This window comes from Tachyglossus aculeatus, chromosome 14, assembly GCF_015852505.1.
Source record: "Tachyglossus aculeatus isolate mTacAcu1 chromosome 14, mTacAcu1.pri, whole genome shotgun sequence".
NCBI classification, from domain to species: domain Eukaryota; kingdom Metazoa; phylum Chordata; class Mammalia; order Monotremata; family Tachyglossidae; genus Tachyglossus; species Tachyglossus aculeatus.
The window spans coordinates 57161692-57188473 of record NC_052079.1 but is presented as its reverse complement, the minus strand read 5'-3'; the positions used below and the strand labels follow the sequence as shown (position 1 = coordinate 57188473).

The following is a 26782-nucleotide window of genomic DNA, read 5'->3' as shown; positions in this document are numbered from 1 at the left end:
TCACAGTACTTCGATCTTACCTATCTCACCACTGACCTCTCGCCCACGTCCTGCCTCTGGCCTGGAACACCCTCCCTCCTCAAATCTGACAGACAATGACTCTCTCCCCTCTTCAAAGCCTTACTGAAGGCACATCTCCTCCAAGAGGCCTTCCCTGACTAAGTCCTCCTTTCCTCTTCTCCCACTCCCAGACAGACAGTAATACAAATAGATAAATTATGGATATGTACATAAGTGCTGTGGAGCTGAGAGGGGTGAATAAAGTGTGCGAATACAAATGTAACAACACTCACAATATCTACCTGAAGATTCTGGAGGTCATAGACCCATCAGGCCCCCACAAACCACACATACGATAAGGATATTCCTTAGCAAAGCATAGTTTGCTTTTGGGAACTGGTTCCCGGGGCCTAGTTTCCGATCTGGCCCCAGAGTGTTCAAACGAAGCCATCACTTCACGAGGGGCATCATTCCATTTCCAACCAAAGACAGAAGACATCATTTTTGGGGGGATGAGGGGGTGTCATTTCATTCTCAACCAAAGACAGAAACCCATCATTTTGTGTGTATGTGTGTGTGAGAGGGTCATTTCATTCCTGACCAAAAGATGAAAGCCATCTTTTTGGGGGGTGGGGACGGTGTCTTTCCATTTCCAAACAAAGACAGAAGCCATCATTTTTGGGTTGAGGGGAGGGAGGGCGTCATTCCATTCCCAGCCAAAGAGATGGTGCTTGGGCCCTCGGGCCCCGGGTTCTGGGTTCAGTTCCCGCAGCACTTTGGTGCCTCCCTGCAGCAAGGAGGGTGGGGCAGATGGCTGCAAGTGAACACAGTGTGATTGAGGATTATCCACTGATCCGATTATTATCTGCACTAATGCATCCCTCCATTAGCGGGCCTATAATCTCAAGGTACACCTGACTAAAAAGGTAGAACTTTTTTTTCCTATTGGCTCACCTTGGATAGAAACAAAACCCTCCAGCTGCAAAAGGTTAATCAAACACATGATAAATCCGCAAGCTATTTCCTTACAGAGACTTTTCCCCCGTTCTAAATACACTGATCTCTTCAAAAGCGAATATTATGGGCTGTGACAAGAAGGGTTTTAAGATGGTATGGCATTAAGTATTATTACTATATATTAAGTAATAAGCTATTAGATTTCAAAATGAAAATGGCTTTCGTGACTTATTCGCTGCATTGAAAAAATGTTGCTTTAGACCTCAAGTCACATCAATGGAGGAAAGTTAAAGGTTGTATTCAGGGTTCATATAAACTGACACTGACAATGTAAATGTATTGTGAGTGCTCTAAAAATGTTTCTGGTTTCTAGAAATGTTATCTAAAAGGGATTGTACTTCCCAAGAGCTTAGTACAGTGCTCTGCACACAGTAAGCGCACAATAAATACGATTGAATGAATATTAATTGGTTTAGCATTTTTTATGGTATTTGTTAAATGCTTACTATGTAAGAGCTTGGGTCAAAACAAGTTAATCAGGCTGGACACAATCTGTCCCACATGAGGCTCACAGTCAACCTCCATTTTCCAGATGAGGTAATTGAGGTACAGAGAAGTTAAGTGACTTGCCCAAGGACACACAGCAGACAAGTGATGGAGATGGGATTAGAACCCAGGTTCATTCATTCATTCAACTGTATTTATTGAGCGCTTACTGTGTGCAGAGCACTGTACTAAGCGCTTGGGAAGTACAAGTCGGCAACATATAGAGACGGTCCCTACCCAACAACGGGCTCACAGTCTAGAAGGGGGAGACAGACAACAAAACAAAACATGTAGACAGGTGTCAAAATCGTCAGAACAAAGAGAATTAAAGCTAGATGCACATCACTAACAAAATCATCATCAATCGTATTTATTGAGCGCTTACTGTGTGCAGAGCACTGTACTAAGCGCTTGGGAAGTACAAGTTGGCAACATATAGAGACAGTCCCTACCCAACAGTGGGCTCACAGTCTAAAAGGGGGAGAGAAACAAAATAAATAGAATAGTAAATATGTACAAGTAAAATAGAGTAATAAATCTTTACAAATATATATACAGGTGTGGGGAGAGGAAGGAGGTAGGGTGGGGGGGATGGGGAGGAGAGGAAAAAGGGGGTTCAGTATGGGAAGGCCTCCTGGAGGAGGTGAGCTCTCAGTAGGGCTTTGAAGGGAAGAAGAGAGCTAGCTTGGCAGATGTGGGGAGGGAGGGCATTCCAGGCCAGGGGTGGGCCGGGGGTCGACAGCGGGACAGGCGAGAACGAGGTACAGTAAGGAGGTGAGCGGCAGAGGAGCGGAGGGTGCGGGCTGGGCTGGAGAAGGAGAGATGGGAGGTGAGGTAGGAGGGGGCGAGGGGATGGAGAGTCTTGACCCAGGCTCTATCCACTAGGCATGCTGCTTCTAATTTGTTAATCAATCAACCAGTGGTATTAAATGAGCATTTACTCTGCGCAGAGCACTGTACTAAGAATTTGGGAGAGAATAGTACAAGCACACAGTAAGTACTCAATAAATACAATCAATATGATTGATTGATACAATGTTCCACCCTCAATTCCACAGCACTTATGTACATAACTTTAAATTATACGTTATAAATTATTTATTTATATTAATGTCTGTCACCCCCTCTAGGTTGTAACCTAAAAGTGGGCAGGGAACAGGTCTGCCAACTCTGTGCATTGTACTCTCCCAAGTGCTTAGGACAGTGCTCTGCACATACTAAATGCTCAATAAATGCTATTTATTGATCGATTGATTGACACAATACAACAGAGTTGGTAGACACACTCCCTGTCCAAAAAGAACTTGCAGTCTAGTGGGAGAGATCAACGTTAATCTAAATAAAACACGGGTATGTTAAATCCATGAAGGTCAATCAAACAGGGGGGTAGGAAGTGACTTTGATTATCCATCCAATCTAGCAGGCAGAGGAAAACATTTCATCATTTAAAAAAAAATCAAAACTGTTACAATCTAAGGGGTTTTTCTCATGTCTTCATGTTGCATGCATAACCAATTTACCAGTACAGTCAGTTGCAAGCAGACACCTCACAATACTTTCCTCAGTTCAGATATCAACAAGAACAATGTGAGGAAAAACTCACACCTTAAGAAACAGGCAAAAACATGCAGTCTGTTACTGGGAAGTTTGTCATTCCGACAACACTTCTGTGGTAATAAGGATTAACAGTAAATGAAAACAAGTTCAATTCTAATTATTTAACAGTTTCTTACTCTGATCCCCCAAATCCTCCTTTAACAGACCCTTAAACTTATTGTAATTATCCATCCATGGGTTTTTTTTCAAGTCTTCAGGTAATGGAAAAGAAAACAAAACAAAAACAGGGCCCGGGCTTTGGAATCAGAGGTCATGGGTTCAAATCCCAGCTCTGCCAATTGTCAGCTGTGTGACTTTGGGCAAGTCACTTAACTTCTCTGTGCCTCGGTTACCTCATCTGTAAAATCAGGATGAAGACTGTGAGCCCCCTTTGGGACAACCTGATCACCTTGTAACCTCCCCAGTGCTTAGAACAGTGCTTTGCACATAGTAAGCGCTTAATAAATGCCATCCAGAAAAAAACAACAACTTTCCACGAGAATTACAAATAAAATATCTTTCTCCTGCCCTTCTAGACAGTAAACTCATTATGGGCAGAGAAACTATCTATTAACTATGTTATACTGTTCTCTCCCAGACAGTGCAGTGCTCTGCACAGAGTAAGAGCTCAATAAATACGACTGATTAATTAATTCTGTCTGCGAACCCATTCTGTGGGCCTGGGAGGCCAATTTTCAATGCAAGAATTTTGAGGGAGAATTATTTCCTGGATCACCACAGTAGATAGGAATTTTATGCCATGAGGCAGTGGCTTGCTGGAGTTGGGACCATGAGGGGCGAGTGTGTGCAGGGTATCGAGGCCACAGATTCCTCCATTTTGACCTCATTAAGTGGACTCAGTCAATCATATTTATTGAGCGTTTAGGGTGTGCAGAGCACTCTATACTAAGCCCTGAGCGGAGTAAACTATAATAATAATTCAGACACATTCCCTGCTTGCAACGAGCCTACAGTCTCGGGGGTGGGGGGCTGCATGTTAAGGGGAGCAGTGTGGTCTAATGGAAAGAGCACAGGCCTGGGAGTTTTGAGGACCTGGGTTTTAATCCCTTCTAGACTGTAAACCCAGTGTGGGCAGGGACTGTCTCTCTTTATTGCTGAACTGTACTATCCAAGCGCTTAGTACAGTGCTCTGCACACAGTAAGTGCTCAATAATTTTGATTGAATGAATGAAGAATGAATCCAACTCTACCACTAGCCCTCTGTGTGACCTTGGGCAAAACTCTTACTTGCCTCAGTTTTCCCACCTGTACACACAGTGGTGATTCAATACCTGTTCAGCCTCCTACTTAGCTATAATTCTATTTATTCAGACATTTTTGACACCTGTCTATGTTTTGTTTTGTTGTCTATCTCCCCCTTCTAGACTGTGAGCCCGCTGTTGGGTAGGGACCGTGTCTATATGTTGCCGACTTGTACTTCCCAAGCGCTTAGTACGATGCTCTGCCACAGTAAGCGCTCAATAAATACGATTGAATGAATGAATGTGAGACCCATATAGGACTTGGTAATCTTGCATCTACCCCAGCGCTTAGAACAGTGCTTGATGCACTGTTGTGTGACCTTGGGCAAGTCACTTAACTTCTCTGTGCCTCAGTTACCTCATCTGTAAAATGGGGATTACGACTGTGAGTCCCCCGTGGGACAACCTGATCACCTTGTATCACCCCAGAGCTTAGAACAGTGCTTTGCACATAGTAAGCGCTTAACAAGTGCCATTATTATTATTATTATTATTATCATCATTATGCGTAGTATTCTATTTATTTTACTTGTACATATTTACTATTCTATTTATTTTGACCACTGTTGGGTAGGACTGTCTCTATATGTTGCCAACTTGTACTTCCCAAGCGCTTAGTACAGTGCTGTGCACACAGTAAGCGCTCAATAAATATGATTGATTGATTGATTGAAGCGAGAAGCAGCGTGGCCTAGTGGAAAGACCACAGGCCTGGGAGTCAGGAGGAGCTGGGTTCTAATCCCGGCTCAATCATTTGTCTGCTGTGGGACCTTGGGCAAGTTACGTCACTTCTCTGTGCCTCAGTTCCCTCATCTGTAAAATGGGGATTAAGACTGTGAGCCCTCTGTGGGACAGAGATTATGTCCAACCTGATTTGCTTGTATCCACACAGTGAGCGCTTAACAAATATCATGATTATTAATATCCACCTCAGTGCTTAGTACAGTGCCTGATGCATAGTAAGCGCTTAACAAATGCCACAGTTGTTGTTATTATTGTTATTAAGTACCATAAGGAAAAAAAGCGCTTATCAAGTACCACATTTGTCACGCTCTGCGCCTAGGAAGTTGGCCCCTGGCATCCCGACTCCTCTCCCCGCGCTCCGACTCACGGCAGCCGCCTGCCCTTCCTGCCAAGCCCTTTTTCGGGCTGGCAGGGACAAGTAGGCAAGTTTTGCCAGAGGGAGGGCACATTTGTCTTACCAATTGACTGCTTGCTGGGAAAAGCAGCTGTTGTTTGGTTTTAAGTGAGCCTACTCCAGTCCCTTAATCCAACCATGGTAACCCATTGTGTGACCCAAATGGCGCTGTTGATCTACTTGCAGTTCCAGCCCTACTCCTGGATCACCACTGATAAAGAAAGTGTTTATTTTGCGGAAATTTTAGAAAAAATCCACCTACTAATTGTTCTTTTCTGCTTGGGAAGAATTTTCTGCTTCTACCTCTGTGATAAGGATCTGCTTCAGATGAGCTTTAAACTAACAGGTAAAGCAGGTACTTTCAAATGTGTCTGTTAACTCTGTTATTATTATAATATTTGCTGAGCACTTACTATGTGTCAAGCACTGTTCTAAACTCTTGGGAAGTTTCTAGTCCCACATGGGGCTTACAGTCTAAGTAAGAGGGTGAACAGTTCCTCTACATAAGCTCACTGTACACTGACCTCTCCGAAGCGCTTAGCCCAGTGCTCTGCACAGGGCTGTCATATTGTACTGGTACAATATGTCTGGTAGAGTGCTCTGCCCAAAGTAAGTGTTCAATAAATACCACTGCTTGATTGATTTTATAATGCCAATGTCCAGGATTTTTGCTTAAACACGGAGATGCTCACTCACATGGACTCAAATTCATTTTCATGAAATGTGAAGGAATTTCCTTCACTGATCCTCCCCCTCCCCGCCAAAGCACTTACTTCATGTCTGTTTCTCCCCTGACCCCTGACCTAAAAATGCAATGTGCCGGATGGATAGGAAATCGCTTTGTACAATAACCTGAAATATTTTCCACTGCTCTCCCCTTTGATGGTTTTTGAGAACACTTTCAATTACACATTTTACTTTTCCATTCCCGGAAAAGAGGGTTGATCCAGAAAGGCAAATCACACGGTTGGGTCACTTAGTACTGAAATACCAAGTAGAAAAGGTGCCTGTTATCAGTCTGATTCCAAGGGATATCCAAAGTTTACTACTGCATATCCAGATGATGTGTTTTTCCCTCTCCTCGATTTCATCTGTAGGCTCAGAAATATCGAACCACCCAAAACTCCATACTTTGAAATTTAGTTGAGGATTAAAATGAGAAGGGCAAGCAAAACTAAGCAAATTGCCTGGGATAGCCAAAGTTTATTATTACATATCCAGATGCTGTGTCTTTCCCCCTCAATTTCATTTGCAGGCCCAGAAATATCCAACCGCCCAAAACTCCACTACTTTGAAAATTAGTTGAGGATTAAAATAATAATAATGATGATGCTGATGATGGTATTTATTAAGTGCTTACTATGTGTCGGGCACCATACTAAGCGCTGGGGTGGAGTCAAGCAAATCGAATTGGACACAGTCCCTGTCCCACGTGGAGCTCACAGTCTCAATCCCCATTTTACAGATGAGGCAACTGAGGCACAGAGAAGTGAAGTGACTGCCCAATGTTGTGGCGGAATTGGGATTAGAACCCATGACCTTCTGACTCCCAGGACCATGCTCTATCAGCAAATCTAATACCATCTTTTTCCCATGTGCTACTCAACCCATTTTTTTTTAAAAGGAGTTGAAAATTAGAGCCAAGTAAGAGCATTCCAACTGATGAACCTGCATGGCCATGTGCAAAACATTCTCTTTACACAGATACCGACTTGAGCAAACTGCCTTCTATTTTGTTTCGGAAAAGAACACTGTTAAACAGCGAAGATAGTAACGTGCCGGAGTATGAACTTTGGAGAATTGCCAAGAGCTATTTGACATCGTTCCTTTATTTCCCAGGCCAGCTCAAAGTCACTTATTCAAAAGAATTCTCCCCACTCACTAACATTCAAGTTTGTTTATCTCATACTAGATATGCATGTACATATATATGAACCATACGATGTGAATACACTAATAAATATGAAACATTAATACTTTATATAAAGAGAAGCAGTGTGGCCTATTGGAGAGAGCACAGGCCTGGGACTCAGAAGGCTCTGGGTTCTAATCCTGGTTCTGCCAACTGCTTGACGAGCGATCTTAGGCTAGTCACTTCACTTTTCCTTGCCTCAGTTTCCTTAACTGTAAAATGGGGATACCCATTCTTCCTACTACTTAGACTGTGAGCCCTGAACGGGAAAGGGACTGTGTCCAACTAATAATAATAATAATTATGGTGTTAATTAACTTGTACCTACCCCAGCACTTAAAAGAGTGTTTGACACATAATAAGTGCTTAACAAATACCATACAAAAATTTATAACATATTACTACATAGACTAAGTTCTTTATACAGTGCTCTGCACACAATAAGCCCTCAATAAGTACTGCTGCTTGAAAAAATACCATTGATTGCTACACAGAGGGGAAACTGCAGATATCTATGTTAACTTTCTATTCATTTGTTCCACCTCCCCCATTTAATTAGAAGTTCTTTAAGGGCAAGGCCTATGTTGAAAGTCAGATAGTTGGTCAATACTATTTACTGAGCGCTTACTGTTGCAGTGCACTGTACTAAGAGCTTGGGAGAGTATACTAGACCAAAAGAACAGACACATTCCCTGCCCACAATGAGCTCACAGTCTAGAGGGGGAGACAGCCCTCCTTACCACTTGAGTCCAGTGCTCTGCACACAGTAAGCGCTCAATACATATGATTGCATGAATAGAGTACCACAGACCTAACGGGCACTCGATAAATACTTACTACCATGAACAAATGGCTTATTGTTCCTTTGGGCAGGACTGAAAATGATACGCACTAGGGCTCAAATCCATCATCATTCCTATTCTGAGGGCTCAGAATTATCTTTTTTTTCTGTTCTGCTTCTTTCTACCATTTCTTGTAACTCAGACTTGTGGCATTTCCGGCATGTTTCTTTTCACCCAGGGGCATGACAACTCCGAGTTGTCTTTCCCAAGCCCCTTTGATCCATACTGTAGTGTGTGTTTCCCTCAGGAAGGGCACAGATAATCTACTTGCTTTCAATAACTGATGGGTCTCCAACAGAAAGTAAACTTAAAGTTTACGACCCTTTGCTTAAAAGGCCTTGGGGTGCAAATATCAGTCAATCAGTGGTATTTGTTGACTGCTTTCTATGTGCACAGAGCTGTACTAAGCACTTGGGAGAGAACATTCATTCATTCAATCGCATTTATTGAGCACTTACTGTGTGCATTCATTCATTCAATCGTATTTATTGAGCGCTTACTGTGTGCTGAGCACTGTACTAAGCGCTTGGGAAGTACAAGTTGGCAACATATAGAGACGGTCCCTACCCAACAGCGGGCTCACAGTATAGAAGGGGGAGACAGACAACAAAACAAAACATGTAGACAGGTGTCAAAATCGTCAGAACAAATAGAATTATAGCTATAATACAATACAAATGCTATAGGATATGTCATTAAAATGTTTCAACAACAATAACAACACATTGGTTTGGGAATATCTTGCCCCAACGCCTCACTGCGACATGCCAAAACCCACCTTTGAGGTTGATCGAAAGGAAAACAGTTGTTCAGTTCCACCTTGAGGAAGAATTTCTGCTACGGAGATTAAGAAGGGAGATATCACAGGGAGAGACTACCTCCCCCCCAACATACTGTGAGGACCTGGAATGGGGCTTTGGGGAACCCCGAGATGTATTAACAATGATAATAATAATACTAATCGTGGGCTCAGTTAACCACTTATGTGGCAAGCACTGTATTAAGCGCTGGAGTAGATACATGATAACCAGATCCCACGAGGGGTTCACAGTCTAACAAGGATGTGCCGATGAGAGAACTGAGGCACAGAAAAGTGAAATGGCTTGCCCAAGATCACACAGTGGACAAGTGGCGGAGCCGGAACTGGAACCCAGGACCTCTGACTCCCAGGCACGGTCTCTATCCACTAGGATACGCTGCTTCTTGTTAGAGAACTGCAGGAAACCCCTCCTCTCCAAAGAGTCAGTGATTCTAGAGTGACTCCTCCACTGATATGCGGTAAAGAGGGAGAATTTGGTCCCTGTATAGACATGCTCTTCCAAGGATCTATCCTCTATAACCAAGGCCCATCTCCTCCAAGAAGCCTTCCTTGATTAAGCCTTCCTCTCCTCTTCTCCCACTCCCTTCTGCGCCATTCTTACTTGTTCTCTCATTAATCCTCTCCCCAATCCCCACAGTACATAGGTGTATATCTGTATAGATCTGTAATTTATTTAGCTATCTATTTATTTATTTCTATTAATGTCTGTCTCCCCCTCTAGACTGTGAGCTCATTGTATGCAGGAATGTGTCTGTTGTTATACTGTACTCTCCCAAGCGCTTAGTACAATGCTATGCACACAATAAATACAATTCAATTAATGAATGAATTGAGGTGACATGAGCCCGTGCCCTCCTCCTGAATCAGGACACTGATGAAGGGAAACCCTGGAAAAATGAGGAGTTGGGGAAACAGCTCGGCAAATGGGAATACATTGTGTAGCTGTGGATTCAAAGGCAATTTTGAAATTATCCGAAGCAAAGTTCCTTTTTTTGGCTGCTCCCATAAATATTATACAATACTTATTTATTCATGTTAACCTGTCTCCCCCTCTAGACTGTAAACTCGTTATGGGCAGGGAACGTATCTGCTAATTCTGTTGTACTGTTTTCTCCAAGTGCTTGTTATGGGGTGGTTCACATATTAAGTGCCCAATAAATATCACCGATTGATTGATTAGTAAAGATCACTGTATTTCACAGATGGGAGTTCAACTAGTTTACAGAGGACACTGCTAAATATTAAAAAAAAATAGAAGCCCGAAAGGTAGAAAAGGAGTCTTGCTAAATGCCTTAATGTCTCCATAATAAACCTATTTTTCTAGGATTACTTTGTAAAAACCACGAAGGCATGCTAAACGCAGCTCTTACCCAAAAAAGAAAAAAATAATACAATGAATCTTCAATCATAAAGGTATGGTTTAGGATTATCAAAGATTAACCATTGCTGGAATTATACAACCCCTGTAATCCAATGATTGGCAGGGAGAGGTAACTTATTGAGACACCATACTGAAGGAATTTACAGCAGTTCTCCATGGAAAGAACACCGCCAAAGCCAGAGTCCTATGGCTCCACTTTTCCCTGCACAGACTTAGAACCAACGTTCTTCAAAGTAATCAACAACTTGACAACCAGAAGAAGTGACTCTCAACCAAAGTGTCAACTCTAAAACAGTAAACTAATTCTGGAACTTTAGATCATCTAACGCCAACCTACTCACGGTACTTCGATCCCACCTATCTCGCCCACATCCTGCCTCTGGCCTGAAACCCCCATCGGCTTCACCATGGATGGACGATCACTTTCCCCACCTTCGAAGGATCGTTAAAATCCCATCTCCTCCAAGAGTTCTTCCCTGACTAAACCCTCATTTCCCCACCTCCCTCTCCCTTCTACGTCACATGTGTACTTTGATCTGAACCCTTTAAGCACTTTGGACTTATGTCCAAAACCATAATTTGTATTAGTGTTTGCCTTCCCCTCTAGACCATAAGCTCCTCATGGAAGGGGGACGTGCCTATTCACTCTGTTTCAATCAATCAATCACATTTATTGAGCATTTACTGGGTGCAGAGCACTGTATGAAGCACGTATGGGAGAGTATAATATAACAGAGTTGGCTATGATCCCTGCCCACAACAAGCTGTACTGTATTCAGAACACAGCTCTGTTCACAGTAAGCATTAGGTAAATACTGTTGATTGACTGATTGATTGACAGCCTTTACTATCGACAGCAAATTTTCTCCTGAGAGATGACAATTATAATAATGATAATAATTATGGTACTTGTTAAGCACTTACTATGTGCCAAGCACTGTTTTAAGCAGTGGGGTAGATACACGTTAATCAGCTTGGACAAGGTCCCTGTTCCGCATGGGGCTCATAGTCTTAATCCCCATTTTACAGATGAGGTAACTGAGGCCCAGAGAAGTGAAGTGATGGACCTGAGGTCACAAAGCAGTCATGCAGCAGGGCAGGCAGGGTCCAGGCCTGTGCTCTATCCACTAAGCCACACTGTCTCCCTGTGCCCCCGATACTCCTCGCCCTAATCATGTGTTGACAAGAGTTCAGTGGTTGAAGATGCCTTTTTTATCAAAACTGGTTATTCCCAAATCAACATCGTTCCAGGGAACGATGTTTCTGTGGAATGAAATAAAAGCTTGTGGGTATGAAATGGAAGAAACAAGAATTATCTAGCTCAAGAAGACCTACACTACAAAATAGAGGACCAGCAAGAGAGGAAGCAGTATAGCCTACTGGAAAGAGTCCGGGTCTGGGGGTCAGAGGACCTGGGTTCGAATCCCAGCTCCGTCATTTGTCTGCTCTGTGACCTTAGGCAAGTCACTTCACTTCTCTGTGCCTCTGTTCCATCATGGGGAAAATGGAGATTAAGACTGTGAGCCCCACGTGGGACACGGACTGTGTTATATTGATGCTATTGATGCCTGGCTTTAGTTGACTTGTTTTGATGTCTGTCTCCCCCCGTCTAGACTGTAAACCTGTTGTGGGCAGGGATTGTCTCTCTTTATTGCTGAATCATACTTTCCAAATGCTTAGTACAATGCTCAGCACACAGTAAGCACTCAATAAATGAACTGAATGAATGAATGAACCTGATTAATTTGTACCTACCCCAGTGCTTAGTATTCATTCATTTCATTTGATCATATTTATTGAGAGCTTACTGTGTGCAGCGCACTGTATTAAGCGCTTGGAAAGTACAATTCGGCAACAGAGACAATAGTGCCTGGCATATGGTAAGTGCTTAACAAATACCATTTAAAAAAAAATCAACCGTATGACTTCAATAAAAAGAGGAGACTGGAAAATTGGGGGTTTTCTTAGTAATACATGAATGCATGACAGGGAACTAAATCATTAGTATGTTAAACTAAAACACTCAAAGAGTCGCTTTGTGTTCTGATTTCCAAAGTCAAGTTACTGCCAATGACAAAGACCCAGAAGAATTTTGTCCATTTCCTTAGCAGAAGTGTTTTTTTTTTAAATCCATTAGAATTAATGTGTGAAGAATGCATGTGTGTGAGGAGCATTAAATAAACCTGGAAACCTAGGGACAAATAGAGTAGGAAGAGCTGAGCATTACTTTTCAAGCAAAAGCCAAGTCTTAGGAATCCACCAATGAGATCTTCAAATTTATCCTTATACCTCTCCTCCACCCTCAACCTGGGGTGTTGGGGGGAACCACCCTAATTAATCACCTGGGGGCAATGGGTATTGAGCAGTGAGGCACTTAAACAAGTGATAAAACTCATCAGTATCAGAAAAAGCACAGGGAAAAAATTGGAACACTTTTTGGGACAACAGAACAATCCTACAGTAAGGGCTCAGTCAATACGATTGATTGATTCATTGCATCAATCAAATTTACTGAGCACTTGCCGTGGCCAGAACACTGCACTAAGCTCTTGGGAGAGCACACTATATCAGAGATGGGAGACACGTTCCCTGCCCACACTGAGCTTATAGTCTAGAGGGGGAGATGGACATTAATGCTGATAAATAAATTGCGAATATGGACGTGAGTGCTGTGGGGCTGAGGGAGGGGTGAATAAAGGGGGCAAATCCAAGGGCAAGGGGGATGCAGAAGTGAGTTGGAGAAGTGGAAATTAGGGCTTCATCAGGGAAGGCCTCTTGGAAGAGATGTGCCTTTAATACGGCTTTGAAGGCCAGAAGAGTGGGACAAGATTCTGACAAAGAACTGGAAGTCCTTTTGTCTGCTCAGAGGGCCAGACATTGTTATCTAATCACCACTGTACTGATGACTTTAGAAATTTTTTTTTTTCCTGAGGAAAGCTACTATCCCAACTGCCCCTGAATTGAAGGGTTCCAGCCAGTGTGAACAACACCAAGAACAAACAACTCAGTAGGAGAATGAAACAAAAAAAATCCTTTCGCCATTAGCCTGAGTCAGAACCATTAAAGTTTACCGTGCTTCTGGAAAGGGCTTATCTCAAATGCTAGCGCAGTAAAACAATCTTATTTAAATTTGTTGATGATAAAGGAACTTCATCCAATCCTATTTGGATTGGTAATCAAATAATTCAAGAACACAAAAAGAAATATTGCTAGATCAGAAAGGTGACTGGCTAGTGAAAGCTTGGTCAAAGGCAAAACATTCCATCGTTATCTGCATCGTCATAAAACTGTTACCTCTTGCTACACATTTTAACACCTGCTTAATCTGATTATAAAAACCGGCAGTGTTTAATTGCCAATTTACTCCTGCTGATTCAGTTTAGTCATAAGCAAACAAGTATAAACTGAACAAGAAATCTACCTGAGTCTTCTGTTAAAACTTGACTACATTTCCCTGGGGGAGGTAAGTGTGGACAGGGGCAGATCAACGCTAACTGACAGAAGTACTTGTTCATGAAGAAACTCACAAATTTTTTTTAAAAAATCTTTCTGTCCTAGCTTGGTCCCAGCATAGAACACTGGGGGAACCCAGCATGTAATAACAATAATAATAATAATAATAATAATAATGGCATTTATTAAGCGCTTACTATGTGCAAAGCACTGTTCTAAGCGCTGGGGAGGTTACAAGGTGATCAGGTTGTCCCAAGGGGGGCTCACAGTCTTAAACCCCATTTTACAGATAAGGTAACTGAGGCCCAGAGAAGTTAAGTGACTTGCCCAAAGTCACACAGCTGACAACTGGCAGAGCTGGGATTTGAACCCATGACCTCTGAACTTCAACGCCCGTGCTCTTTCCACTGATCCACACTGCATGTAAGCCACAAAACAACCAATCTGTCCATCAATGGTATATATCGAGCGCTAACTACGTGCAGAGCACTGTACTAAGCGCTTGGGAGAGTCATTCTACTTGCAGTCATTTGCCCTGCTGCATTCTTTAGAGAGTGGAATGATTTTCAGAGCTCTTGTGAGTTTTGGGGGGTTTTTTTGCCTGTTTTTTATGGTATTTGTTAAGTGCTTATATGTGCCAAGCCCCATTTTAAGCGCTGGGGTAGAAGTAAGGTAGCCAGATTGGACACAGTCCACGTCCCACATGGGGTTCACAATCTTAATGGCCTAGTTTTGCATGCTTCCTCATGGTCATTCCCCCTCTAACCAGAGAAAGCTGATTTCTTCCCAGACTCCGTCGGCGATTGATGTGATACATCCTCTCCTGATTCTACCTTTAGAGCTGATTCTTTCCTTCTGTTAGCTGCCAGTTCATATGAAATTTCCCGCCAGACTGTAAGCTCCTCTGCAGCAGGGAACGGGTCTACCGACCGTTATATTGGACTCTCCCAAGTGCTCTGCACAAAGTAAGCGTGCAATAAAACCCATTGATTGATTGACTGAAGTTGCCGGACATTTTCTTGAAAGGAGGAAATCTCAACAGATGCAGATAATTGCCTCTAACCTTTGCATCTACCTGAAATTGACTTGGTAACAATAATAATGATAATGATGATGATGACATCTGTAAAGCGCTTACTAGCAAGTACTGGGGTAGATACGAGCTAATCAGGTTGGACAGAGACCCTTGTCCCACATGGGGCTTACAGTCTTAATCCCCATTTTGCAGATGAGGGAATTGAGGCCCAAAGAAGCATAGTGACTTGCCTGAGGTCACACAGCAGATGAGGGGAGGAGCCGGGATTAGAACCCAGGCCCTCCTGACTCCCATCCTCTATCCTCTAGGCCATACTGCTCCTCCAGCAAGTCTACACCCTTGCCCCCCAGAGGCAAAGGGGGAAGAAGGATTCGCTTCTCCCCCGCTTCCCGAGGGATCCAGATTCCGATGGTGCGGCTGAGGCCCGGATTAGAAAGTAAACTCTTCTAAAGACTGTAAACTCGTTGCGGGCAGGGAATATGTCTGTTTATTGTTCGAGTGTCCTCTCCCAAGTGCTTGGTAGAGTGCTCTGCACACAGTAAGCGCTCAATAAATATGACTGAATGAATGAATGAATGAATTAGGACCCCTTGGAATGCAGCAGGAGCCGTGGTCTCCCCATCCCCACCCCATCCCTGGGAGGTGTCCAGGAGGTAGAGCGAGCAGCACGTACTGAGCATGCCCGGTCCTGTGAACCATAGCGACTGTTACTGCTTCAGGTGTACACTTTTGGTTTCTGAGGACATTCAGATCGGGTACTAAACAGTCGAAGTTATAACTGATAAGCAGAAGAAAAAAAAAAAACAGCTATTCCTGCTAAAACAGCATGCCAGGAGGCCCAGATTTGTTCTAACCCAAAGCGCTGTTCATTTTTTCCACCCTTTTCTGCACCTGGGGATAACATCTCCTCCTGCTGGGATCTGAACTGCTCGGAGGGATGGTTGCCTCTCTCTACCCGGGTTCATGGAACCATGCCATGGGACACACCTCATCCAGGCCGCCGGCCAAGACCACCCCCTCAGCCCCCGACAGCGGACACGGGCTGAGCCAGGATTAGAAAAATAATAATAATAATAATGATAATGACGGCATTTGGTAAGCGCTTACTCTGTGCCGAGCACTGTTCTAAGCACTGGGGTAGATAGAAGGTGATCGGATTGCCCCACTTGAGGCTCAGTCTTCATCTCCATTTTCCAGATGAGGTAACTAAAGCACAGGGAAGTGAAGTGGCTTGCCCAAGGTCACACACCAGACAAGTGGCAGAGCCGGGATTAGAACCCACATCCTCTGACTTCCCAAGCCCGGGCTCTGGCCACTAAGCCACACTGCTTCCCATGAACCCATGACACTTGTTTCATTCTCGACTCAAAGCGTGAAACGGGTTGGACAAGACCAGTAATCACTCCATCGATCAATAGATAGATGGTATTTATTGGGTGTTGACTGCGTGCATAGCACTGTATTAAGCATTTGGCAAAGAGCAATATAATACAATAGATGTGAGGCAGTTCCTCACCAGACATCTGGGAGCTGGGTGCCAAAATTTCCCCCTGGGGTTCCTAATCAATTGATCGATGGCATTTACTGAGCGCTTACTATGTGCAGAGCACGGGCTTGGGAGTCAGAGGTCGTGAGTTCTAATCCTGGCTCCGCCACTTGTCTGCTGCATGATTTTGGGCAAGTCACTTAACTTCTCTGTGCCTCAGTTACCTCATCCGTAAAATGGAGATTAAGACTCTGAGCCCCCCGTGGGACAACCTGATTAACTTGTATCAACCCCAGCACTTAGAACAGTGCTTTGCACATGGTAAGCGCTTAACAAATACCATGATTATTATTATTATTATTATGGCTCAGGAAGGTGGGGAGAGCAGGGATCTCATGGGACAGGGAACAGGTTAGAATTCACTTATTCTGTGCTCTCCCCAACATTTAGGACGGGGCTTGGCTCAGAGCAGATAACTCCAAAAAATTCCAATACTAACACAACTCCCAGGCAAAGGCCTCCAGCCCCTCTAGACCGTAAGCTCGTTTTGGGCAGGGAATGTGTCTCTCGACTCTGTTATGCTGTTCTATTGTCCATCCCCAAGTGCTCAGTACAGGGCTCGGCACCCAATAAGCACACAATAAATACGATTGATTGAATGAATGAAGCACTGGGGTGGATACAAGCAAATCGCGTTGGATAAAGCCCTTGCCTGAACAGCATCAAGGTGGCCATTGCCTGTGGGCACAAACCTACCCTAAGATGGCATCAAGAGACGTTGTGCATTGGTGCCTCAATTTCCCCAACCCCCTGACCATGACAGGGTGTGCGGTTGCTAGGAGCAAGTTTAACACTTTAGTAAACAGTACGGCAGTGACGACAGGCCTCGGGGAATTGGAGCCCGTTCAAGTAGCTGCCTCACTGGCTTCCAGGCTGCAGGTGAAGTTCCTCCAAACTGAGTGGATCCCCCCCATCCCCGTCCCCGAAGAGGGGCCGACCTCAAAGCCCACCCTATAGCAGGCATCCCGGACCCGTGTTCTCAGATGCAATGCGCTAGAATGATGGAGCATGGCCCTAGTGGGAATCAATCAATCAATCAATCGTATTTATTGAGCGCATAATAGGCCTCGGAGTCAGAAGGACTGATCCCGGGTCTGCCACTTGTCTGCTGTGGGACCCTGGGCAAGTCGCTTCACCTCTCGGGGCCATGGTTCCCTCATCTGGAAAATGGGGATTAAGACTATTTTGTTAGTATGTTTGGTTTTGTCTCCCCCTTTTAGACTGTGAGCCCACTGTTGGGTAGGGACTGTCTCTATATGTTGCCAATTTGTACTTCCCAAGCGCTTAGTACAGTGCTCTGCACACAGTAAGCGCTCAATAAATACGATTGATGATGATGATGATGATGACGACTGTGAGCCCCATGGGGGGGACAGGGACAGTGTCCAGCCCAATTTGAGTATATCCACCCCAGCACTTAGTACAAGTGTTTAGAGAAGCGTGGCTATTTGGAAAGAGCCCGGGCTTGGGAGTCAGAGGTCATGGGTTCTAATCCCGGCTCCGCCACTTATCAGCTGTGTGACTTTGGGCAAGTCACTTCACTTCTCTGTGCGTCAGTTACCTCATCTGGAAAATGGGGATTAAGACTGTGAGCCCCATGTGGGACAACCTGATGACCTTGTATCTCCCCCCAGTGCTTAGAACAGTGCTTGGCACATAGTAAGCACTTAACAAATTCCAAAATTATTATTATTACAATGTCTGGCACATAGTAAGCATTTAACAAATACAATTATTTGTATTGTATTTGTATTGTTTGCCCACAACAAGCTTACAGTCTATTGGGAAGAGGTTGGTCCTGGGAGTCAGAGGACCTAGGTTCTAAATCCTAGCTCTGCCCCTTGCCTTCTGGGCAACCTTGGGCAAGTCACTTGGCTTTTCTGGGCCTCGGTTTCCTCATTTGTAAAATAGGGGTTAAAAACCTGCCTCTGCCTCCTCCTTGGACTGTGAGTCCAAGGGGGACAGGGACTGTGTCCAACCTGATTAGCTTTTCTCTATCCCAGCGCTTAGTGCCGGCACAAAGTAACCAAAGCCCCAAGTGTTCTTCTTATTAAGTCCCGTCAAATGGGTCCAGCTGGGACCCGTGGATAGGCAAGTCCCCTGACCCTCTGCTCCCGGGTCCAAGCAGAGTTCCCCCCGCACCCCTTAAACTGGACCCACCCAGGGCTGAGGGAAGGGGAAACTCCAGGGACATGACAGGGAACATCAGAAAGTCAGAAAAGCGAAGCACACGGAATGAGGTCCTCTCCCTCTGGACTGTAAGCTTGTTGCGGGCAGGTAATGTGTCAACAAGTCCGTACTGTTGTTATAGCACACTCTCCGAAGCCCTTAATGCAGTGCTCTACACACAGTAAGGACAGTTATAACAATAATAATAACTGTATTTGTTACGAGCCCACTGTTGGGTAGGGACTGTCTCTATATGTTGCCGACTTGTACTTCCCAAGCGCTTAGTACAGTGCTCTGCACACAGTAAGCGCTCAATAAATACGATTGATTGATTAAGCGCTTGTTCTATTGCACTCTCCCAAGTGCTTACTGCAGTGCTCTGCACACGGAAAGCGCTCAATAAATACAACTGAATGAGTGACTGGAAGGTCCAGCCTACTTCATGTCCCGATTTTTGTTTTTTTTTTCTTTTTTAATAGTATATGCTAAGTGCTCATTACGTATGGGAAGCAGCGTGGCTCGGTGGAAAGAGCACAGGCTTTGGAGTCAGAGGTCATTGGTTCAAATCCCGGTTCCGCCACTTGTCAGCTGTGTGACTTTGGGCAAGTCCCTATGCCTCAAGTTACCTCATCTGTAAAATGGGGATTAAGAGTCTGAGCCCCACGTGGGATAACCTGATCACCTTGTAAACTCCCCAGGGCTTAGAACAGTGCTTTGCACATAGTAAGCGCTTAATAAATGCCATTATTATTATTATTATTATTATTATTATTAAGAGTCTGAGCCCCACGTGGGATAACCTGATCACCTTGTAAACTCCCCAGGGCTTAGAACAGTGCTTTGCACATAGTAGGTGCTTAATAAATGCCATCAATATTATTATTATTACCAGGCACTGTTCTAAGCCCCGGAGTAGAGACGAGCCAATCAGGTTGGATGCAGTCCATGTCCCACATGAGGCTCACACTCTTAATCCCCATTGGACAGATGAGGTAACCGAGGCCCAGAGAAGTGAAGGGACTTGCCCAAGATCCCACATCAGACAAGCGACGGGGCGAGGGTGAGAACCCAGGTCCTTCTGATTCCCAGGCCCGGGCTCTAGCCACTAAGCCACGCTGCCTCTCCGGATTTATTTCGACTCTCCCGGGAGGACAGGGGTTGGTTGGAGCCAGTGGATTTCATCCGGGCAGAGGACAGGTCTGTGCGCAGTCACTGTTCGATACGTTCTGGGCTTTCGACGCACAAGTTGGGGATAATCCATTCATTCAATCATATTTATTGAGCGCTTAATCTGGCCACTCCCCACTGAAGGCCGGCACCAGAACAGTTTCAGCGAAGGCACGGCACCCTCCAGTTACGTATTCGATTGTCTAGTTATTGCTTAGTTGTTCACAGGACCCTCTTTCTGTCCCAAGTTCTCTAAAAGAACAATAGGCCGATGCAGTTACAGATAAAGGAAAGAGGCTTACGAAGACAATGTGACCCAAAAGTCACACTGCTTAGAGAAGAATTTACCCAGCCTCTGGTCTGTAATCATCAGAGAGTGGTGGGGGGTAAAACCCAAGGCACCAGTAAGCAGAGTGGCTCATCATCATCATCATCATCAATCGTATTTATTGAGCGCTTACTGTGTGCAGAGCACTGGACTAAGCGCTTGGGAAGTACAAGTTGGCAACATATAGAGACAGTCCCTACCAAATAGTGGGCTCACAGTCTAAAAGGGGGAGACAGAGAACAAAAACAAACATACTAACAAAATAAAATAAATAGAATAGATATGTACAAGTAAAATAAATAAATAGGGTAATAAATATGTACAAACTCAGCGGAAAGAGCCTGGGCTTTGGAGTCAGAGGTCAGGGGTTCAAATCCCGGCTCTGCCAATTGTCAGCTGTGTGACTCTGGGCAAGTCCCTTATCTTCTCTGTGCTTCAGTTACCTCATCTAATAATGGCATTTATTAAGCGCTTACCATGTGCAAAGCCCTGTTCTAAGCGCTGGGGAGGATACAAGGTAATCAGGTTGTCCCACGGGGGGCTCACAGTCTTAACCCCCATTTTGCAGATGAGGTAACTGAGGCACAGAGAAGTGAAGTAATTTGCCCAAAGTCACACAGCTGACAACAGGCGGAGCCGGGATTTGAACCCATGACCTCTGACTCCAAAGCCTGGACTCTTTCCACTGAGCCACGCTGCTTTTCTATAAACGCCTCAACTGTAAAATGGGGATTAAGACTGTGAGGCCACTGTGGGACAACCTGATCACCTTGTAACCTCCCCAGCGCTTAGAACAGTGCTTTGCAAATAGTAAGCGCTTAATAAATTCCATCATCATTATTATTATTATTTAAAGTTTTATTCTTTAACAGTGAAAATGGATAGTCCCCACGTTGCTGGGGTTTTTTTTTTTAACCTATCCCAACAAAAATGGTAGGCTCCAATCCAAAGGCTACCTGGTTTTAAAATACCCAAGAGAGGAAAGATTAATTCTAGGGGAGAACTAAACAAGACTAGACAGGAAAAATCAGAGTACGTCTTAGAAAGTAGGATATTTCTGATTATAGATTTCAAATCTTGTAGCTTCAAATTCCCAGAGCCAGGTCGTTAACACTCACACTCAGAAACAGGGTGGATTGAACACTCCAAACACTGAGCAAAATAGAGCCCGAGTGCTAATAATGGTCCGGGCTGCACGGGGCGGGGGCTGGAGGGGAATTCCATCTCTCGTTCTCAAAACATCCCAGTGAAGCCGAGCAGATTTGGATGCTAGCATCCACTTCATCCATCGATCGATCGGAGGTATTTATTGAGCGCTAACTGTGTGCAGAGCACTGCACTGCACGCTCGGGAGAGTCCAACACGACAGAGATGGCAGACGCGCTTAAGCCAAGCGGGAGCACCGTGGCACAAAGGCCTAGTTTGTCTCTAAGTGACCAACCTGGGAAACACCATCCACCGCATACGGAAGGGAACGCGACGAACGCTCTAATCTGTACGTTTGCCGCTGGAAGGAAATTCTTTGAAAATGCCTCCGCTCAGACAAAACACTTCCCAAATCCATAACCGTGGGATTAACAGGATCTCTCGGTCACCCTGGCTCCTTCTAGCAAAGGTACAATAATAATAATAATGTTGGTATTTGTTAGGCGCTTACTACGTGCCAAGCACTGTTCTAAGCACTACGGTAGATACAAGGAAATCAGAGTCCCTGGAGGGAGATGCCCACCCGGCCTGAGACTGAGACGCAGAGACGCAGCATGGCCTGAGCCCGGGCCTGAGCGTCAGAAGGACCTGGGTTCTGATCCCGGCTCTGCCATCTGTCTGCCGTGTGACCTGAGCCAGGTCACTTCACTCCTCTGAGCCTCGGTTCACTCACTTGCAAAACGGAGACGGAGACCGTGAGCCCCACGTGGGCCAGGGCCGGGTCCAACCCGGTTAAGCCTGCGTCTACCCCAGCGCTCAGAGCGGCGCTTGGCACCCAGGAAACGCTAAAGGCCTACCGTAAAAAATGCCCCCAGAACTGAAACGGGAGGCCTAGGGCGGTGGGGGAACGAACGGTGCCATTTCCCCCATCCGACCCCCGACAGCGACGCGGCAGAAACACGGGGCTCGCTTCTTTCCCAGTCGACCGGGCCCCGGGCCCCGGCCGCGTCCGTCGCTGAAAAGGCCGGCGTGGCCGAGGGAGCCCCTCCGGGCGACGACTGAATCCCCCGCCCCGTCCCAGGATCCGAAGATGACCGCTTCCCCCCACCGGCCCCGGATGCGAAGGCGTCCGCCTTGAAACTCCCGGCGGGCGCCTATAATAACGAGGATGGCATCTGCTAAACCCGATCACGCAGAAACTCCTCACCCTGGGCTTCAAGGCTGTCCATCCCCTCGCCCCCTCCTACCTCACCTCCCTTCTCTCCTTCTACAGCCCAGTCCGCACCCTCCGCTCCTCCACCACTGATCTCCTCACCGTACCTCGCTCTCGCCTGTCCCGCCATCGACCCCCGGCCCACGTCCTCCCCCGGGCCTGGAATGCCCTCCCTCTGCCCATCCGCCAAGCTAGCTCTCTTCCTCCCTTCAAGGCCCTTCTGAGAGCTCACCTCCTCCAGGAGGCCTTCCCAGACTGAGCCCCTTCCTTCCTCTCCCCCTCGTCCCCCTCTCCATCCCCCCCATCTTACCTCCTTCCCTTCCCCACAGCACCTGTATATATGTATATATGTTTGTACATATTTTTTACTCTATTTATTTATTTATTTTATTTGTACATATCTATTCTATTTATTTTATTTTGTTAGTATGTTTGGTTTTGTTCTCTGTCTCCCCCTTTTAGACTGTGAGCCCACTGTTGGGTAGGGACTGTCTCTATATGTTGCCAACTTGTACTTCCCAAGCGCTTAGTACAGTGTTCTACACACAGTAAGCGCTCAATAAATACGATTGATGATGATGATGCTAAGCGCTTACTGTGTGCCAAGCACTGTTCTAAGCGCCGGGGAGGATACAAGGTGATCAGGTTGCCCCAGTCTTCATCCCCATTTTACAGATGAGGTCGCTGAGGCCCAGAGAAGTGAAGTGACTTGCCCAGAGTCCCACAGCCGGCAAGCGGCGGAGCCGGGATTAGAACCCACGGCCTCCGGCTCCCAAGCCCGGGCTCTTTCCACCGGACCACGCCGCACGGCGAGGAGGCCGAAAGGATCGGCGTCGGGCCCGCCCGGCCCGCCCTCGCCCTCCCCGCCCCCCGTACCTGAGACGGACACCTCCATGAGGGCCTCCAGGGGCCGGTTGTTGTCCAGGTCGCGGCTGAGGCGCAGGTCGCCCGTGGCGGGATCGAGGAGGAGCAGGCGCAGCTCGTTGCCGCGCAGGAAGTCGTAGCGGAGGCGGTCGGAGAGGTCGGGGTCGTGGGCCGGCACGCGGCCGATGACGCCCGAGGGGAAGCTGTTGGACTTGTTGGTGACGTAGTTGTTGAAGAGGATCTGGAAGTCGGGCAGGACGGGCGGGTTGTCGTTGCGGTCCAGGAGGCGGACGCGCACCGTGGCCCGGCTGACCAGCGGGGCGGAGGTGGCCTGGACCACCAACACGTACTCGCGGCGCCGCTCGAAGTCCAGCTCGGCCAGGGCCCGCAGGTCGCCGCTGAGCAGGTCCAGCTGGAAGACCTCGGGCACGTTGCCCTCGACGATCTGGTACATGATCTGGGCGTTGGGGCCCTCGTCCGGGTCGGCCGCCCGGACGCGGGCCACCACGGAGCCCACGGGGCTGTTCTCCTCGACGAAGAGCTCCAGCTCGTCGCGCTCGAAGACGGGCGGGTTGTCGTTGATGTCCAGCACGGTCACCCGGATGTCCACGGCGGCGCTGAGCGGGGCCGGGCTGCCGCGGTCCACGGCCAGGGCCCGCAGGCGGTACACGGCCACGTTCTCCCGGTCCAGGCGGCGCTGGGTGCGGACCACGCCCGAGGTGGGCTCGATGTAGAAGTCCCCGTCGCCGTCGCGGCCGCCCTGGAAGGTGTAGACCAGGCGGCCGTTGGGGCCCGAGTCGCGGTCGGCGGCGGCCACCTGCAGCACGCTGGTGGAGGGCGGGGCGTCCTCGAAGACGGCGCCCTGGTAGCGGTCCCGCAGGAAGCGGGGGGCGTTGTCGTTGGCGTCCAGGACGAGGATCTCCACCGAGGTGGCGTCCGACTTCTGCGGGATGCCGTTGTCCCGGGCCGTGACGGCCAGGGTGTAGGCCGCCCGGGCCTCGTAGTCCAGCTCGGTGAGGGTGACGATGGTGCCCGTGTCCGGGTCGATGCCGAACTCGGGCCCGGGGTCCTGCAGGGCGTAGGTGATGCGGGCGTTCTCCCCCGTGTCCTCGTCCGTGGCGCCCACCGTGGCCACGGAGGTGCCCACGGGCCGGTCCTCGCAGACGCTGACCGTGTAGTGGGAGCTCTGGAAGACGGGGCGGTGGGTGTTGGCGTCGGTCACGTTGATGAAGACCTGGGCCGTGTGGCTGCGGGTCCCGTCCGAGGCGGTCACCGCCAGCACGTACTGCCGCTCCTGCTTGTAGTCCAGGGGCAGGGCCAGGGTGACCAGGCCGCCGTCGCTGCGGCTGCTCAGGGCGAAGCGGTTGCGGGTGTTGCCGCCCGTCAGCCGGTAGGTGAGGACGCTGTGGGCGTCGCGGTCCTGGGCCCGCAGGGTCAGCACGCTGCTGCCCACCGCCGCGTCCTCGTTGAGCCGCAGCTCGTAGACGGGCTGGGTGAAGGCCGGGTCGTTGTCGTTCACGTCCAGCACGGTGACGGACACGCTGGCCGAGGCGCTCAGGGCCGGGGCGCCGTGGTCCACCGCCTCCACCCCGAAGCTGTACAGCTCCTGGGCCTCCCGGTCCAGCTCGGCGCGGACCGTGATCCAGCCCGTGTCCTCGTGGATCTGGAAGGGGAAGGGGGAGTCCGGGGTGGGGCCGGGGTCGCCGCCCCCCGCCGCCGCCGCCGCCGCCGCCGCCGGCCCCGTGTCCACCAGGCGGTAGCGGAGGCGGGCGTTCTCCCCCGAGTCGGCGTCCACCGCCTGGACGTGGAGGACCGAGTGGCCCGGGGGGGCGTTCTCCAGCACGGCCGCCTGGAAGGGGCTGCTGACGAAGATGGGCGCGTTGTCGTTGACGTCCAGCACGCGCACCGACACCAGGCCCGACGAGTTGATGAGGGGCGGGCGGCCGCCGTCCTGGGCCTTGACCCGCAGCGTGTACTCGCGGGCGGTCTCGAAGTCCAGCGGGTGGATGACGTCCAGGGCCCCGCTGAGGGCGTGCAGGTAGAAGCGGCCGCCCGGGTTGCCGCTGACGATGCTGTAGAGCAGGGCGGCGTTGCGGCCCTGGTCGCGGTCGGTGGCGCGCACCCGCAGCACGGCCGTGTTGACCGCCACGTCCTCGGGCACGCGGACCACGTAGCGCTCCTCGCTGAACTGCGGGTAGTTGTCGTTCTCGTCCTCCACCAGGATGCGCACGGCGGCCGTGGCGGAGCGCGGGCCCGGGTCCCGGCCCCGGTCGTCGGCCTCCACCAGCAGCCGGTGCTCGGCGGCCTCCTCGCGGTCCACGGGGGCCCGGGTGCGCACCACGCCCGAGCGCGGGTCGATCTCGAAGGCCCCGCCGGCCCCCTCCAGCAGCCGGTAGCGCAGGTCGGCGTTGGCCGGGGCGTCGCCGTCCGTGGCGCGGATGGTCAGCACCTCGTAGCCCAGCTCCAGGTTCTCCCGCACCGTCTCGCGGTACTCGGCCTGCTCGAACACGGGCCCGTGGTCGTTGGTGTCGCTCACCGTGACGGTCAGGTAGGTGGCCCCGGCCCGGGGCGGCTCCCCGTGGTCGACGGCCGTCACCTTCAGCACGTGGGTGTCCTGGGCCTCGCGGTCCAGCGGCCGCGCCGTCGTCACCACCCCCGTGGCCGGCGCCACGTGGAAGTAGGCCAGGGAGCGCGCGTCGAACAGAGCCTCCAGCTGGTAGCTCAGGCGCCCGGCCTCGCCCGCGTCCGGGTCGTGGGCGCGCAGCTCGATCACCGCTGTGCCCGCCGGCTCGTTCTCGGGCACGGACACCTGGTAGCTAGGCGACGGGAACTGCGGGCTCGTGGCCCCCAGAACCGCGCCCGCGCCCCGGCGGCGGCGGGCGCAAGCGGGGGGCCACGGCGCCCGCGCGGGAGGCGCCGTCGGGGGGGCCCGGGGGGCGGCGTTGACGGCGGCGGCGGCGGCGCCCAGTGCGGCCAGCAAGGCGAGGAGCAGCGGCCGCGCCATCGGCCCCGGCCCATCCGCCCGCCCGCGCCGGTCATCCGCCGCCGTCGGGGAGGGACCGTCGCCGAGGCGCCCCAGACGCCCGCCGTTGGGTAGGGACCGTCTCTAGATGCGGCCGACTTGTACGCCCCAAGCGCCTAGTACACAGTAAGCACTCGAGATACGACCGAATGGATGACTGAGTGAATGAACGAACCCGCGCGGACCCCCGACGGCGTGGACCCCCGAGGACCGCTGTGCCCGCTGCGATGCCACGGCGGAGCGTGCTCTGCACACAGTGAGCGTTCAATAGATACGATTGAATGAATGAGTGAATGAACGAGTGACTGAGTGAGTGAATGAATGAACCTGCGCGGACCGCCCGACGGCGAGGACCCCCGAGGACCAATGCGCCCGCTGCGATGC

At 48.9% G+C, this 26782-nt stretch overlaps 1 protein-coding gene across 1 annotated transcript in view; it reads right to left on the bottom strand.

Moving 5' to 3' along the window:
• Positions 1 to 26380, bottom strand: part of CELSR1 (cadherin EGF LAG seven-pass G-type receptor 1) — a 181305-nt gene extending 154925 nt beyond the window's left edge. Inside the window, exon 1 of the mRNA XM_038756093.1 lies at positions 23389 to 26380. Coding sequence (XP_038612021.1) covers positions 23389 to 26380 — 2992 coding nt within the window. The remainder of the gene's footprint in view (positions 1 to 23388) is intronic.
• Between the last annotated feature and the right edge of the window lie 402 nt (positions 26381 to 26782).